The sequence below is a fragment of the Durio zibethinus genome, chromosome 7 (genome assembly GCF_047325235.1).
Source record: "Durio zibethinus cultivar Kanyao isolate XHJ-2024 chromosome 7, ASM4732523v1, whole genome shotgun sequence".
Taxonomy (NCBI): Eukaryota; Viridiplantae; Streptophyta; class Magnoliopsida; order Malvales; family Malvaceae; genus Durio; species Durio zibethinus.
This window is the reverse complement of record NC_143168.1, coordinates 21,460,782-21,476,735: the sequence shown is the minus strand read 5'-3', so window position 1 is coordinate 21,476,735 and position 15,954 is coordinate 21,460,782. Positions and strand designations below refer to the sequence as shown.

Genomic DNA, 15,954 nt, shown 5'->3' with positions numbered 1-15,954 from the left:
TTTTGCTTTTTTGTTTAAATGTTGTAAAAAAAGCATACATACCTTTGATGTGTTGAAAAGATATTCCAATACAAATATTAAGGTTGATGCTTGACAACATTTTCCTTAAAGGGTTTGCTATAAACTGTTATTTTCTTTTCTCTTTTGGTTATTTTCTTTTCTTTCACTATTGTATTCAACAAATATAAACAAATTAACTTAAAGAATATATATAGATGCTTTGGGATCCCAAACAAGCATCTTCTTCCATTTTCTTTTATAGACATTGAGCAAGCCATCATTCTTATTTAGATGTTTCTTTGTTTTTCCTCTTTTTCTTGCATGTGTTCTAAAATTGTTTATGACACTTTGCCTTGTGTTGTTAATTGGTTTTAAAATTGGTTACTCATTTTGATTTTCCTATGTTTAAGTTGTTATATTAATGCTGAGATTTTTTATGTTTTTTGTTGCATGTATTGTTGAAGGTGTTCTATCAATTAAGTTAAGGTTAGTTTTTATTTTTCTTTTATTGTAATATTGTTATTTGTTTTAAATCAAATGTTATTTATTGGATTATGATATTTGTATATCTAATGGCTTTATGCAGGAAAAAAGTGAGCTCAAATTTGTATTTTGAATCCAATTTGCTTTAGTTTTAAACTGTATTGACAATTTTAATTTCGATTATTGTTTTTGGTATCCTAATTAGCAATTTTTATCTAGAATTACCTTCACTTTCTATATGTAGTAGAAATTAGCTTACTTGTGTTAGACTATAGAGATTGTCCACGACATACATAATCATATAATGAACTTAGTTTATAAAATTGCATTTGAACTTATTACTTTTCGTGAATTGGCAACAACAACAAAGAATTTTAAAGTAGATTACCTTCTAGGTGTAAGAGATTTTGGTCGAGTATATAAAGGGTGATTGAAACATCGTAACATTGTAACATGCCAATAACTCATCATCTCTCATCCTTTTTTTTTTCAAACTTATATACTATTAATAGGCAAACGAAGAATAGTTACTCATTCTTAAATTTAAGTTGAGCAGATGATTTTGACGTTGTTACCAACATTTTGGATTGTGATACATACTGAAAGCATTCATTGAGCTTATCGATTTCAATGGTGTTTGCCTTATGTTATGGAGATTGTGCAGGCGATCATGATCTAATTATAATAACTGGTGTTGGTAGCATGGATAGTAAGAGCTACCAGTTTATAGGCCATCAAATAGGCAATGAAAAATGTTTTTCACAATTTTGCAAATGCAACTCCCCATGGGTATGGTTCAACGATATTTTATTTGAACAACTAATTTTAAGGTTGAGCTTGCATAAGATGTAATGTTTATTTAGTATTTGAATTGTCTTAGAATTTTTTCTTAGTTTATCTTACTTTGTAAAAAATATAAAGATAAAAAAAAATGTGATTATAACTTTTAATATGTAAGAAAACATGGTAAAAATCAATTTTAATTTTACTATTTTATGTTATAATTTTATAACTGGATTTTATTTTTTATTTAAGTTTTTTTTATGCAAAATTTATAATTGCTTTCAAGATTTTTTTTTTTCAAGTTAATTTTAAAATCCATCCTCGTGCCTATAATTAAATGATATATAATGTTTAAGCTAATTCCTATTCAAATTGTATATAGTAATATTTAATAGAGTATTGTTGAATATTAATTTTATAAATCTTTTAAAATAAGTTGATTTTTGTTTAGCTGCAACAAAATGCTGGCATTTCTTCTGGAAGATGTTAAAAGAGGCGTTAGTTTTCGTATTTTTGGATTATTTTTTTTAATTCAAAATGGAAGCATGATACGAGAGGGAAATTTTTTTTAATAAAATGTTGACGTGGCAAGTTGTACAACATTACCTTCGTACTACTAGATGTTACACTAGCAAAAGCGAACAGTCCTGGTACCCGAAAAGCGTGAAACCCCACGAGGCCCCTCTCTCTATTTTAAAAGGCCGCTCCGGAAATCTTGCTTTCTCAGTTCACCCGACAGCAAAACATCAAAGGCGAAACTCTCTTAAGCAACCAAAATGTCTAGGGTTTTAAAAGGTTTCAGGGCGCTGTTAGCTTCCCCAGCGGCGGCAGGGTCTTCGTTAGCAGCAGCCAAGTTTTATACTTCTGCTTCTGCTGCTGCTGGCGCTGCTGCGAAATCCGCTGCTTCGAAAGTGGCTCAGAAAACTCCGAAAAAGTCAACCACTTCAAAACCCAAGACTGCAAAACCAGCTGCTCCTCGAACCATGACTCGACCCTCTGGGATTTTTAAAGTTACTCCTGTTTCTCCTGCTTTGGGTCGGTTCCTTGGAGCCGGACAGGCTTCCCGTACTGAAGCTGTTAAGCAGATCTGGACCTATATCAAATCCAACAACCTCCAGGTCCTCTTTTTCTTTATTTTTCTTTTGCCTTCAACTATAGTTTTTTTTTTTTTTTTTTGTATTTTACTTGTGTTTTTGGCCCTCTTCCCTTGGGGTTTTTATTTTTATTTTATTAAAGTTTCTTTATTTTAATCTATCTTGTGAATGATGAAAATATGAAAAAAAAACCGGTAAATAAATTTTGGCTTGAGTAAATGTCTGGGGAAATGCTGTTCAACTTTGGTGTTTTATGTGTTTGATTTGTTTCTTTTGGGGTTTTTTTTTTTTTTGGGTGTTTTTGTTCTGGATTTAAAGTGACATTTATAGGAGAAAACTGGGTATAACTCAGAGAAGGGATGAGACAGAAGGTAAATATTAGTTTCTTCATGTAAGAAAGTGTTTGTAAAGGTGAAAGCAAAGAAGGGACGGTTCCAAAAGCGATTTCTAAAACTTTGGAGTCCGTCACCTCTGCTCACCACAGGTTATCCCACCATGGCCCTTCTTCTTGCATTTCCTGGTTTTCCACACATTAAAATTTTGCTTGGATTTTAGATAGAAAATTTTGAGACTGGAAAACTGGAATGGGACTTTCCTGTTTCTTGTGACAATTGATGTCTTCATTTGCTTTTCCACAGAGTTTCAAGAGTTTAGTTTGCTGGATGGGTATTGAAAAGGACTAGGGAAAGGAAATAAAAAAGAATTATATGAGGATATTGAAGAATCAGACTTTAATCTAGGGTGGCTTGTTCCTTCAATTTAGTGTTAGATCCTAGAGGAGGGTAAACAAATTGAAATAAGGAATTCTGTTTGTCTTCTAGACTAATGAGACTGTCCTTGACAAGGAGGCAGAGAGCAATAGGTGCTTTAGGTATTTGGTGATTGAGTTGTCTAGTTGCTTGTTGTATTTGGTGTTTCATTCTCTTTCTTGTTATATGGTCCCTCCTAGTCAACATTTTCAACCTCTGCTTCCTTTTTACTCTTTAATGCTTGCTTAAGAGATTTCATTGGAGAATCCTACTTCTTCCATATATTCACTCATGGCATATGCATTCACTACAAACAATCTAAGCACTTGGCCTTTTAGGGCATTTGATTGGCATTTTATTACTGATTAGCTATTAATGGTGAAAAGAGATCATGAATGGGGAAAGATGAATGTGGGAGAGTAGTTGAGATAAGTCTCCCTGCAGTGCCAGCTAATCCTTCTAACCTCATGCATGTGTTTCATATTATGTTTATGAAGTTGGGTAACACGAATTTATTCTGGCCATATTTGTTTTTCTTATAGGCAGGAAACAATACCCTTGATCATAATTTCACATGGATGCTAGTGTTTCTTTGTTTGCTGGATCATGTTAGCAGTTATTGTCATTATTTCCATATATGCTGCTTGTCATGATGTTAAAGTTGCTGATTTTACTAATTTATGTTTAATATATTTTGTTCAGATATCATACTGAGTGACTCAGACATTGTGTTATGAGGAAAATTTCTGTCTGATAACATACACTAACATATATGGATACTTTTGCCTGCAGAATCCCAACAACAAGAGGGAGATCTTTTGTGATGCAAAGCTTAAGACCATTTTCGCTGGAAAAGAAAAGATTGGTTTCCTGGAGATTGGAAAAATGTTATCCCACCACTTTGTGAAGACTACCTGACCTGTATTGTTTTATTTGGACTTGTGCTACCCAACCAATGTCGAGCTAGCTCTTCTTGTCATTCTGATCTGAACTCTTTTCAATGTATGTTCATGTTTTGCGTGTCGTTTTGAGAGCTGAGCTCGTAGGGGTGGTCTGGCAACTGAGAATGTTTCTAGCTTGGACTTGTGTAAAAATTTAGTAGGGACTTGAGACCGAAAAAGCCGCATTTTAATTTTACTGTGTATGTAGTTTAATCATTCAACCATGTGGAAACCATTGTTGACTTTAACATTCAAAGTTCACCGTTATATAAGCTGGCTCGTTTATGGGTATGGCAAGCGGTATCATTGTGAGCTCAGTGACTGCCCATGCAATAAGCCGTGCTCTAGCATATCGCTTAATTTGAGGTTCAAATTAATATAGGATGCATGCCGGTTCTTGAATTTCATGTCCATCGCGGTTAGGTTAGTTAAGTTTTCAGTTAGAAAGGTTTCTTAAAGTTGGGTTATTTTTACTATGATTTGAGTTTCCATACAAACATTAGTGGTTGGATCTGGGAGCTCTTGTCACCTATAGCCCATAGTCATCATTGATTTTCCATGGTCTATGATGATTATGAAAATGTCAATATTAATTGGGATTATAAGTTGGGGAAAAAATATTGGCATTTGAAGGTTTTGTTTTGAAAGTGGGGGAAACAAGATCTGGCAGGCTTAGCTCCATGGGATTGCCTAAGAACTGTTTATAGATGCATCTCTCCTGGCCTTCTGCCCCAGGGTAAAAGCTTGAGGCCTTTCTCTCTTCCTCCCTACCTGACATTTAACAAGGCTAGTACAAGTATACAGCTGGCGATTCTTTTTGTTTTCTTTTTTTCTGTTACAAAGGAACCTGTAATATGAGAATAAAAGAAAAGGTTGCAAGTGATAGGATTTCCAAGGAAAAGGTAAGAAACAAAATGAAAGAAGAAAAAACACCAATTTCAAATATTGGCAAGTATACAAAGAATAATATTGGGTGCAATGAGTTCATTGATAATTGATAAATCGATGTTAAATGAAGAGTCTTTTTTTCCTTTTTAGTTTTAACTTTAGTATCTCAGACTTGATTAGTTGAGAAGATGATGTATCCACTGCTCTACAACTTTGGGAGAACCATACCATGGTCTCGATACATCATCTGAACCAACCGGTGAGTGGTAGACTCCATCCAAGCTAATGTTAAGTGCTCCCTCTAGATGAGCTGATACTTCTGGCACAACTCCATCACCCCATACATCTGCCTGTCCACAAACCTGATTCAAGGCTAAAACTTACCATGAGAAACTAGCACTTAACAGACTGCAAAACATATACATCACTTCTGCAAAAATATTTTAGAAGGAAAAACAATAGAAATTTGAATGGAAAAATGAACTCTTATGAAAGCCTACGATATCAACATTTTTGTTTAAAGAACCAAGAACAAGGAGCCATGATGGTTGGTGTTACCTGTTTGTACCCTTGACCAACAAAGCGAGCACGAAAGGTTGTGGAAATGGTCGTTGAATCGGTCTTATTTTTTACAACAGCAACATCTGACATTGGTTGGTCATCATCAATGGAGACCACAGAATCGACATCCAGATTTGAGTCACTAAAAATGCGAGCTCCCTGAAGGTACCTGCATTTACCATTTAGATTAGAGGCACAAGTAAATTCTGCTAAAGCTTATTTGGTTTACTCTGCGTCGAAAGTTCTGTTATATGTCACTACTCATCAAATATAATAATCCATACTTCAGTTTTCAGCTTCATTATCACTGTCTTATCCAAATTTTTTATATTAAGAACACTGTGTATGGTTTTATGTGAATCATCAACAAGTTTCTGGAGTGAACCACATCCATACAACCATATATTTCATATTTGCGAGTTTGAGTTTTTGGTTCATAACAAAGGTTTCTTGCTTTCTTCCATAATTCTTAGATTCTATATAATTTTTACAAAAAATGTGGTTCAACCTTTAAAATCCTACCAAATACAAATATGTTTGCAGAGTTGACTACAATATCCCTCACCATTCATCTTAAACCAACAAGCCTTGTAAATGGTTTATTTTTGTGTGCATAATCCAAATGTCTGACCAGCTCCATCCTCTCAAAATACATTGCAATTTTCACTGCAATTGTGAGAGATATGAATTTCACATATTAAAAACAGCTTGTTCTCTCAGATAAGAAGGAACAGACAAAGGACGAAAGGGAATACGTCTTCCAGCAATATGTAGTATCATAGCCATTTATCAACTGGGTCAAGTCATGCATAGATGGTACCGTTAACGTGAAAAAAATTTGGCATCTTAAATGGAGTGAAGTAGGATTAGTGCAGAAACAGAAAATAGAATCAAGAAGAAAAGGATCTTGACTTTGATTTTTACCTCCCTGCAATACATACATATTTCAGCTCTGGAGTATAGACAGCTTTTTTGCAGTATTGTTCAACATAATATAGCAAACCCCTTGTTTGATCAATGACTCCTGTCAACCCTCTCGGAGGAGGCCTGCAACAGAACCAAAACATCCATTAGGCTTATAAAAATTTGCTTAAAGTTTCAAGCACCCTTCTTCCCTCCACCTAAGCCTTGAGTTGAGAGGTAGAATGATAAAAGAAAAAGAAGAATCCAATGCTCGCAAACGGAATTACTGTAGTTTGTAGAATATCCATTAACCCCTACAAGGTACTAAAATTATTGGAACAGAAAATAATTTGAGACAAAAGGATCAAAAACTCAGTCAAGAATTAATATTTAGAATTGAAATAAAAAAACCTACAAGTGAGGAGTACCAAGAGTCAGAAGCAAGGATATGTGGGAAAATTCAATTTCTTCCATGTAAACACGTGCTAGCCATCCTCCTGCTGAGTGTCCGATCAATGATAATGTCCCATCTACAATCAGATACTTTACTGGTTTAGAAGATATATACCTTTTGACAATTTCTTTTATGGGGAACCCAAGGAACAGAGACAAAGGGTTGCAGGAAAGGCAAAAATACACAAGGAATAGGACAAAAAGAAAAATAGTAATATCTAATGGCCAGTCTCCATAATTATTGCATTACCTGCATGAATGATATATATTTTTATGGTAAAAGTTTCCTTGACTAGAAGAGATGATTTACTAGTAAATCAATCTTCAGAATTTGTTCAAAATGCATGAAAACAGCAATACCATGGGGTTTTTCAATTCCCTTTTCTTTTCCAGAAATGAAATAGCTAAGGGTTGCATATGCTATTTTGAGATTGTTTGGCAAACTTTCTTATGTAAATTTTAAGAGGCTTTTACATGACGAATCATTTGTAATACTATTAATTATGAGCAAAAATGCTAAATCTAGATATGCATTTGCTTGATACCTTGAAACTTTACTACTGCCCTACTTCAATTTTCTTGTATCATTTTGCATTAAACACAATGAGAGTCTTGTGGCAAAATTTTGAATTCTTGGTGATGGAAGCAAATAAGTTTATACAACCAACAACTGTAATACTGTAATGCCCCTTTCTATACAATTTAATAGATACTTCAGAGAAGTTCCGCATAAAGGAAAGCAAAATAATAAAAAATTACTAACACACAATTCAAATGACACCTAAATTGCAAGGTAATGGCAAAGATACATAATCATACCCTGTGCCAATTCCTTTGCATCTTGAACTGCATCATCAACCCTCTTCAAATACCTGCTTTCTCACAATATCAATCAATAAACAAAGGGGGGCAGCTTTCTATGTTAAAACTTGTATACATTTATATCTATACCACATTCAACATTGTTTTAATTAAATAGGATCTTTGGCAGAGAAAGATTTAAGATACCAGTCAAGAACTGGCCTAGGCTGCAGAGTGCCTTTCCAATAGTTGGGGTCGGCCAAGCCAGCTGCATTCCTCAGCCAATCAATTCTTGAAACCTTAGCAACAACAGTGGGCACTCCATACTCTTGCAAGGTCAACTCCAACTTCTTGTAGTCACCTGTATTATTCCCTAGCCCCTGGAAAAAAACCAAAACTAAAGTGTCAAATGCAAAATAGCTTAAACATTTCCATGTATACATATAGCAAACAAATGCATGGAGGAAAGTAGGGAGATTTAACTGGAAGGATGACGGCAGGGCGGTAGTTGGTGGAAGAAGAGGAAGAAGAAGTGGAGGAACACTGGGGTTTGAAATTGAGTGGACGAAAAGCCAAAGCCAAAGCCATGCCTCCCAGAAGTTATGAAATTCTTCTTCTTTTTGACTGGCTTCTATTATTAACTGTCTTAAGTCTTTTCGACAGTTAGTTACTTTTGTGAGAAACACCAAGAACGTGTTGCACTTGGCAGAATGTCTACCTATAATTCTGGGAGAGGTATGCGGTTGCATGTGAAATTGCCCATGAAAATTGGGACGGTCTGATTTTCATTAAAAAAACAAAAAACCACTTGACCCAACATACGTTGGAAGGTGGCCTGACCCTTGAACACTGTTCGGGTAGCTCAAAGTTAGATGGTTTATGCATGGGCTGGGCCTGTTTTTGGCAGATTTGCTAGTCTTATAACCATTTGCATTTTTTTAGATACACTAACAAAAACATGGATCATGAGATTGTAGGGAGAAATGAAGGAATGAACCTGTCAAAATAGACGGAAAAAAATGGCTTCTTCCATATGCTTACACGGTTTTGGAGCGCCAAGGGCTGCAAAAGAAGCTCTTTCCTCACTAATAGTACACCACAAATTCATTTCTTCTATTCAAAACAACTATTGTTTTACCAGAGCTTTTGCTTCTTCTTCTGTTTCTATTACTGCTGATAAGGAACTACGGAGTCCTGACCTGGTGGCCCTCGAGTATGCTGGCCTTAACCTCACTGACAAGATTTCTCAGGTACCCTCTTACTCTTCATTATCAAGTTCTATCTTTTCATGATAATGGGTCATCAAGATTTTATCTTTTTATGACAATGGTTTGTTAAAATTTTCTCTTTTAATTATAAATTTATAATGGGTTATAAAATTTTTGTTCTTTTTATAGTAATGGTACTTTTTTCCCTCTACTTTATTGCAGGAGTTGGGTCATGTAAGAATCAGGCAACATGTCAACCCTCTGAGTTCATCTTTCTCTGTGAGTAATTTCTGGTGGCTCTTAAAAAAAACGCTCTTTCAACGCAGTAGCTTGTGAGGAAACAGTTATTTATTTCTTATGTTAAATTGGCAACGCAATGGTTTTGTCTAACTGGCTTCTGTTTTTCATGCGTCTGGCTTGGAATGAGAGCTTGACTGGTTGAATTGAGTTGTTTTCTGGGCAGGTGCCAGCGCCTGTACCTGATTGGAGTGAAGTCTTCAGGGATCCAACATTGCCACTTATGGTGGATATTGGAAGTGGTAACCCTCTACTCAATACATCTGTTAACTGCTGCTATCCATTGATAATTCTTTTAAATCATGGAGAGATGATTGATACACAAATGAAAACATGTTAGCTACTACACAGTATTTGTAAATTTACCTTTTCAATCATGGAAAGCTGCTAATTTATTATCCAATTAGTGATGAGAACCATTTTAGCCATGTCGAGTTTGGGAGAGGAGGTGGCTGTTCCCTATTAGTCATTAGCCTCTTGCTGATTTTTAAATCCTTTAGAATCTAAACCAATCAACAAGATACTTGGATCCTTTTGCAATAAATGGGCATTTGCATTTTCTCCTCTAATATTTGGACTCAGATATTGATTGACAACATTGGAAAGGCTTTAGCAATGTATAATTTGTCAGTGTCTTTCATTATCCAATAATGTGATCCATTATGATATTGAGCAAGTAGGTTAATGTTGGGCAGAATACTGTAGAGATGTGGTGCCATGCTCCTTTAGCTATTTATTGTCTTCTGACTGGTCCTTTTTTGAGCTAAATAACCATGTCAGTAGTTTGATAACTCAACTTTCATTTACTTTATTGTTTATTTGATTAGCTCTCACGACATCTGACTCAAAACCTTGTTCATATCATTCACCATGTCTTTCAAACTTGGCTTCACAACTTAGATTATTAGCATTATCATCGTTGGCATCTTTCTTTTAGTTTTTTTTTTTTTTGTTTTCACTTGCATTGTGGTTAGTACTACTATTGGAAAAAGTATGGATATGTATTGATAAATCTAACAATGATGAAATAAAAATCTCAGGAAGTGGTCGATTTCTCATGTGGCTTGCGAAACAAAATCCTGATTCCCAAAATTATTTGGGACTGGAAATACGAGCAAAAGTATGAGATAGAACTCCTTGGATTGCTACTATTCACTCAAGAATTCTTCTGATTGAGTAAATTTTCATTTACTTGGTCTACTTTCATTCTTCTGATTGAGTAAATTTTCATTTACCTTTTGCCTGTCATGCAGCTGGTCAAGCGTGCTGAGTTTTGGGTAAAGGAGCTGGCTCTTAGTAACATGTAAGGCTTTGAAACTCACTTTATATGAAGAACAGTTTTGTTGGGGATTTGATCATGTATACTTTATTGCAGACATTTTATATTTGCAAATGCCACAGTTTCATTCAAACAGTTAGTATCTACTTATCCTGGACCATTAATGCTAGTTTCAATATTGGTGAGTGTGGTTACGCCACTGGATCATTCCATGTACTTGTAATAGTAGGTTAACAATACTTGCACTATTTAGTGCCCAGATCCGCATTTCAAGAAAAGGCATCATAAAAGAAGGGTTGTACAGGAGCCTTTAGTAGATTCCATCTTAACTAGTTTAATGCCCGGAGGAAAGGTATGCCCTTCCATTCACATTGAATGATAATCATTTGGCTTTTTGCATGACATGTGAATACCATAAACTATTGTAGACACTTTAAAACCATTCTTGTAACTTTCTTGTATTATCTGTTGCGGGATCTTATTAAACTGATCTCAAGCTTCTGCAGTTACTTTTTGATATTGCCAATTTCTGTTATGATTTATTTCTTATGGTAAATTTATATTAAAGTAAATATCATGTGAAATATGCCTTGATAGATCATCTTGTTTTATGATGCCTTATGCATTTAGATGACTGAATCATTCACAGCAAATTCTTATAGTCTTAAATTCCTTTTTTGGTACTTCTGTTCGTGCTTAAGTTGCTTGGAGTATAGCATCTGTCAATCGAATAAAAAACAGCATTGAGCAGTTTATTAGGACATTTAAGTGATAGATCATGCATATGGATACCACAAGCACAAAAGAACCTTCTGTTTAGTGTTTTTTCCACTTCAAAATATGTAAATGTTCATCGTTGATTAGAAAAGGTTTTTCTTTGTCCTTGGGCAGGTTTTTATACAATCTGATGTGCTTGAAGTTGCTGTTGACATGAGAAAACAGTTTGACTCGGAGTGTGGTGCACTTCAACACATTGACATGGTTGATCCAAGCGTGTTATGTGATGATGAGGGATGGTTATTGAACAATCCAATGGGTATCAGGACTGAAAGGGAAATCCATGCAGAATTCGAAGGTGCAAAAGTCTACAGGAGGTTGTACCAGAAAAGTATAGTACTAAATTAGAAGACAGGTAAGCGGCAGGACTATAGATCCCAAATTGAGGCAGATGGCTCTCATCTTGTACATAACAAAATAGATGCAACATAAAATGTAGAAATAAGATTTTAGCACCAACAACTCCTTTTCTTATCTTAGGTTGCTACTTCCTTTATAAAAGAAAAATTGTCGTTCATGCATGCAGGAAGTTTCATACCGGTGAAGAAGACTGACTTCAGAATTCAGATTCGAGAATACAGTTGGGTTTTAGGCCTTCAATTTTGTTAATATGAAACTTCATAGCATTTTCTTGAATGCATTGAAAACCCCTCATTTGCAACTAGCGAACAGCCATTGCTAACAATCACTCTTGGTGCATGAGGAAGCAAAAAATACTACCATTATCATAGTCGGCTAAAAGGATTGACGGCTTTGACGCTTTCAAACCCTGGTCTGGATTAACAATTCATTCTAAGCTTCAACCTTATTTTGCGTAAATTGACTGGATAAAACAACTTCTTCGAAAGTTATTTCAGATAATAAAGAAACGAAAATGTTTCGTACATTCCAATTGTGTAGCAACATATTGTATGGTGCACCAACGTGTATCAATGAAACCGCCCTGTTTGCCGACAACGACAAATTTCATATATTTTATACTTAATTTTTTATAAAATATATGTATCATAATTTTTAATTACAAAAATTAAAAATATATGAAAATCAATTTTAGAATATAAAAAAGAGAATTAAATGTTACAAAAAAATGATATTGTTTTGTGAAATTTAAAAAAATAAATAAATAAATTGAGAAAATATGGAGATTTATATTTTAGAATCACGACGTACGATAAATTTCAATCAAAATTTACATTAACTTATAAAACAATCCTTAAAAAAATTGTTGACATCATAAATCAAATCTAAATTTTAAAAATAAAATATTTTATTTTTACCACTTTAATCTATGTTGTTTGTATTAATAATCTTACTTGGACTAAAGTTTTTACAAGTTAATTAAAATTTGACACATGCACTGTGTTGATTAAAAAAATTTTTAATTGTGGTTTTGAAGATATATATAGACAAAAGTTAGGTTGTTTTTAAAAAGTGGATAGTTATTTTTTATTTAATTTAAAAGGCAAAAACATTTTTAATTTTATATTTTATTAAAAAAAAAGTGTATATGTTCCATAATAATTAAGAGAGAAATTAGAGCGATGTAACTAAAGATATAGATATATCAGGAAGCACGTGTGATGAAGAATCATCTAAAACGCAACCGCGTTGAAGCAACGCGTACTAAAAAATTAAAGCGAAAAACACATCACCTACAACTTATATTTTTAGGTGATAATTTTTGGAAAAGAAAAAATTTGGTCCTCTTTTCCTATAAATATTTGCCTCGAAAAACTACAACTCTCTCAAAACACCTTCGTCCATAAAATTCACTTCGATAAATTCTTTAATTTTTGTTTGCAAAGCCAAAGGAAAGGAGTTTCGGTTCCAAAAATCCTCCAACCCAGGTAAAATAAACGAAACCCATCTCTCTATTTCTTTTAGTTCGTTTACAAGAATATTTTCTTTGCTTTGATCCAAAATTCCTGATTTCCTTCTTCTCTCTATCTGCCAATTCATGGAATCTTTTCCCCTTGTTTTTTGTTTATGGGGTGTTTTTAGTTTTGGGTTTAATCCATAATTTCGATATCTTTCCTTTCTATTGGTAAAAGTTTTGATCTTGTATTATCTATGGGGTTTCCTTTCTTTTCTTTTCTTTTCTTTTTTTTAATATTCTTATCATAGAATAACTTCAATTTCAATTCAAATGAAACATATGATGTTTAATCGTTTGGGCCTTATTTGTTTGTATGTATATATGTTTGATTGATTATGTATGGTATATAGATGTGTGTTTGCTATACATGCATGTCTATATAGCATGTCACCTTGTTGGCAAAGGCAAAGGACTATGTGTGTGTGTTTTGTTGTATGAATATGGACATGCGTTTATGTATTTGCCTTTAGATCCAACACATTCACTATGCAGACAGTAAATTTAGAGGAGAAGAATATATGGATGTGTATGCTCATGAATATTTCAAGAATAAAAAGCACCCATATATTTGGCAATAAATTGTAAAGACAATGAAATGAAATCATAGCTCGTTTATAACTCTCACTGGATATACTCTCAATAGAATTGTTTTATTTTGTAAATTTCTTGTCATTATTGATAAAGCAAGAGAAAATTTTCTGATTTTATCACTTGTTATTGCTATCTTCCAAGCCTTTAAATGATGGATTTTGAAGTTAGCATTCCTGTATTCATGGTACACTAAAATGTCGTAATGTCAATTTCATTGTTAGTTTGAAGCATGTTCTTGACCTGATACCAGGATCTGTTATGATGCCTCCATCTTACTGTATAGAATCCTGATCAAATTAGTGGTTTTAATTAATAGCAGAGAGAGTATGGCTATTTGATGATTAATTCATTATTAATGGAAGTGGAAAGCTTGTCTCTGTTTGATAGATGGGACTTCAGAATTCATTGTAAACTATGGAACTTGAATGTCATTGAAACTTCTTGATCTTCTCCTATTTACTCTTCATAATCTCACTTTTTCTTGTATCAACTTTATGAAACCAGCCAAGCCTTGATTACTCTACTCATATCATAGCATTTGCTACTGTTTTCCTTTTCAGCGTTTTCTTTTCAATATTTTCCCTTGAAGTGTGTTTCAGCTGACAGTGATTTGTTTTACTAACTTTTAACAGATTAGTTACTCAAACTCACTAATTTCAAGTTAAAGAAAAATGGGAGGTGGTAAGGACAAGCATGAAGGCGAGTCAAGTGACAAAGGGCTGTTCTCTAGTCTCGCTGGCTATGCTGCTGGACATTATCCTCCGCCTGGATCCTACCCTCCACAAGGATATCCTCCTCATGGATATCCTTCACAAGGCTACCCACCGGCTGGATATCCTCCTCCAGGGGGATATCCTCCACCAGGGGGATATCCTCCTCCTGGTGGATATCCTCCTCCTGGTGGATATCCGCCTGCTGGATATCCTCCTCCTGGAGGATACCCTCCGGCAGCTTATCCAACTCATAGTGGACATCCACCAGCTGGTTATCCTGGTATGCTCAATTACCCTTTATTTTTCCTATGGCTGTTTCTTATTGCTGACATTAGATTGAAGTTGTTAATCCTCCCTAGAGAAGACCTTATGGTCTTTGATTTCCACTCATGCTTCAAAAACATAACATTGGATTTTAAACTTATGGCTGATTGTCATTCTTTTTTGTCTTCTTTCAATAAAGGTTTTTCACTTTTGCTTTAAAGCTAAAGAAGTTTCATCAATTTCTTCTTTGATGAACTGCATCCATTTCCTTTAACCTTCAAAACTCAAAAAGGATCTGGAGTGATGTTCAATTACATATAAATACTATTATATTTTAATCTTATAGCATCATTTGACTTGAATAGTAAAATTTACAGGACAAGGTTCACATGGACATGGTGTGGGAGGATTAATAGCTGGGGGTGCTGCTGCTGCGGCTGCATTATATGGGGCTCAACATATGGCACATGGAGCTCATCAACTTGGGCATGGGGGTTACTATGGTCATGGTCATGGAAAATTCAAACATGGGAAATTTAAGCATGGGAAGTTTGGGAAGCATGGCATGTTTGGTAAACATAAGGGATACAAGAAGTGGAAGTAAATTCCTGTCTCTGTCCCATATGTCTCCTATCATACTGCTATATCGTTTTAACAGTTACTGACTTTGTCCTTTCTTGACTTCCCCCCAATAAACGTGGATTTGTTTCAGTTTATTTGTGCCTGGCATGTTAATACTATCACAGTTGCTTATATATGTGCTGTTGTTTTTGAATATGAATGAGTTTGTTTCGTTGGAAAGGGAGTTGCATGTGATCCCTTTAGCCCTGTGCTAATAATACCAGGTCATTTGTTTGTTCGGTTGGTGAAAGCAGCCTTTGCAAGAAGTATATACTGGTGGAAAACGGGGGCCAATTGAAATTATTTGTAGCTAATAGGAAATCAACACCTTTCTGTTCTCAGTTAGGTGCTAACTCATTGCTAGACTCATTGAACGGTTTCCCGTTTTGTCAGTTGACTTTCTAATTGATTTATATTCACTTTTACAATTTAGTATTGTTTTCTTTTAACTATTAAAAGAACATGTAGCAAAAAATCCAAAACTATAATAATTGTTTTCCATTAAACTGGTACATTAAAAAAAGGGAAGATCAAATTAAGAGATATTATTTTATTTAGGATTTGAATTTTGATAATTGGAATTAAAAATGTGACATTTTATTTGTTATTAATATGTTCAATATTTTAATAGATCCACATGATGGTATAAGAATTTTTGGATGGATTTGGGCT

At 34.4% G+C, this 15,954-nt stretch overlaps 4 protein-coding genes across 7 annotated transcripts; 3 read left to right on the top strand and 1 right to left on the bottom strand.

Annotated features, from left to right (window-relative positions):
* Positions 1-1,960: 1,960 nt before the first annotated feature.
* On the top strand, positions 1,961-4,298 carry LOC111277777 (upstream activation factor subunit UAF30-like). The gene is made up of 2 exons (XM_022864194.2): positions 1,961-2,384; positions 3,902-4,298. Exons 1-2 carry the CDS (start codon positions 2,043-2,045, stop codon positions 4,025-4,027), a joined length of 468 nt encoding a protein of 155 aa, XP_022719929.2. The 5' UTR covers positions 1,961-2,042; the 3' UTR covers positions 4,028-4,298.
* A 615-nt stretch (positions 4,299-4,913) lies between these two features.
* Positions 4,914-8,378, bottom strand: LOC111277775 (alpha/beta-Hydrolases superfamily protein). 2 transcript variants are annotated; one of them, XM_022864191.2, is made up of 7 exons: positions 8,140-8,371; positions 7,864-8,036; positions 7,675-7,727; positions 6,818-6,932; positions 6,424-6,546; positions 5,497-5,668; positions 4,914-5,300 (listed from the first exon to the last, which is right to left on the bottom strand). In XM_022864191.2, the coding sequence occupies exons 1-7, from the start codon at positions 8,242-8,244 to the stop codon at positions 5,115-5,117; spliced, it is 927 nt and encodes a 308-aa protein (XP_022719926.2). In that variant the 5' UTR covers positions 8,245-8,371; the 3' UTR covers positions 4,914-5,114. The 2 variants fall into 2 exon arrangements, with proteins under 2 accessions (XP_022719926.2, XP_089619926.1); XM_089763800.1 differs by having other exon boundaries at positions 5,195-5,311; positions 8,140-8,378.
* Positions 8,379-8,600: 222 nt separating this feature from the next.
* Positions 8,601-11,882, top strand: LOC111276970 (uncharacterized). Of its 3 annotated transcripts, XM_089763799.1 has the most exons (9): positions 8,601-8,906; positions 9,087-9,143; positions 9,328-9,403; positions 10,202-10,281; positions 10,415-10,464; positions 10,537-10,621; positions 10,694-10,792; positions 11,332-11,572; positions 11,744-11,882. In XM_089763799.1, exons 1-8 carry the CDS (start codon positions 8,676-8,678, stop codon positions 11,563-11,565), a joined length of 912 nt encoding a protein of 303 aa, XP_089619925.1. In that variant the 5' UTR covers positions 8,601-8,675; the 3' UTR covers positions 11,566-11,572; positions 11,744-11,882. The 3 variants fall into 3 exon arrangements, with proteins under 3 accessions (XP_089619925.1, XP_022718710.2, XP_022718711.2); XM_022862975.2 differs by lacking the exon at positions 11,744-11,882 and having other exon boundaries at positions 11,332-11,687; XM_022862976.2 differs by lacking the exons at positions 10,694-10,792; positions 11,744-11,882 and having other exon boundaries at positions 11,332-11,734.
* A 1,082-nt stretch (positions 11,883-12,964) lies between these two features.
* LOC111276967 (uncharacterized) lies at positions 12,965-15,462 on the top strand. The gene is made up of 3 exons (XM_022862972.2): positions 12,965-13,064; positions 14,317-14,677; positions 15,039-15,462. Exons 2-3 carry the CDS (start codon positions 14,356-14,358, stop codon positions 15,263-15,265), a joined length of 549 nt encoding a protein of 182 aa, XP_022718707.2. The 5' UTR covers positions 12,965-13,064; positions 14,317-14,355; the 3' UTR covers positions 15,266-15,462.
* The last annotated feature ends 492 nt before the right edge of the window (positions 15,463-15,954 follow it).

What these genes read in the sequence shown, in the direction of transcription:
- LOC111276970 (XM_089763799.1), top strand. Translation starts at nt 8,676, where the DNA reads ATGGCTTCTTCCATATGCTTACACGGTTTTGGAGCGCCAAGGGCTGCA. An exon ending in CTCTGAGTTCATCTTTCTCT is followed by an intron (nt 9,144 to 9,327) that starts GTGAGTAATTTC and finishes TTTTCTGGGCAG; the next exon opens with GTGCCAGCGCCTGTACCTGA. An exon ending in GAGCTGGCTCTTAGTAACAT is followed by an intron (nt 10,465 to 10,536) that starts GTAAGGCTTTGA and finishes ACTTTATTGCAG; the next exon opens with ACATTTTATATTTGCAAATG.
- LOC111276967 (XM_022862972.2), top strand. Translation starts at nt 14,356, where the DNA reads ATGGGAGGTGGTAAGGACAAGCATGAAGGCGAGTCAAGTGACAAAGGG. An exon ending in TCCACCAGCTGGTTATCCTG is followed by an intron (nt 14,678 to 15,038) that starts GTATGCTCAATT and finishes TAAAATTTACAG; the next exon opens with GACAAGGTTCACATGGACAT.
- LOC111277775 (XM_022864191.2), bottom strand. Translation starts at nt 8,244, where the DNA reads ATGGCTTTGGCTTTGGCTTTTCGTCCACTCAATTTCAAACCCCAGTGT. An exon ending in GCCCTGCCGTCATCCTTCCA is followed by an intron (nt 8,037 to 8,139) that starts GTTAAATCTCCC and finishes GTTTTTTTCCAG; the next exon opens with GGGCTAGGGAATAATACAGG. An exon ending in ACTCTTGGTACTCCTCACTT is followed by an intron (nt 6,547 to 6,817) that starts GTAGGTTTTTTT and finishes GTTCTGTTGCAG; the next exon opens with GCCTCCTCCGAGAGGGTTGA.
- LOC111277777 (XM_022864194.2), top strand. Translation starts at nt 2,043, where the DNA reads ATGTCTAGGGTTTTAAAAGGTTTCAGGGCGCTGTTAGCTTCCCCAGCG. An exon ending in TCAAATCCAACAACCTCCAG is followed by an intron (nt 2,385 to 3,901) that starts GTCCTCTTTTTC and finishes TTTTGCCTGCAG; the next exon opens with AATCCCAACAACAAGAGGGA.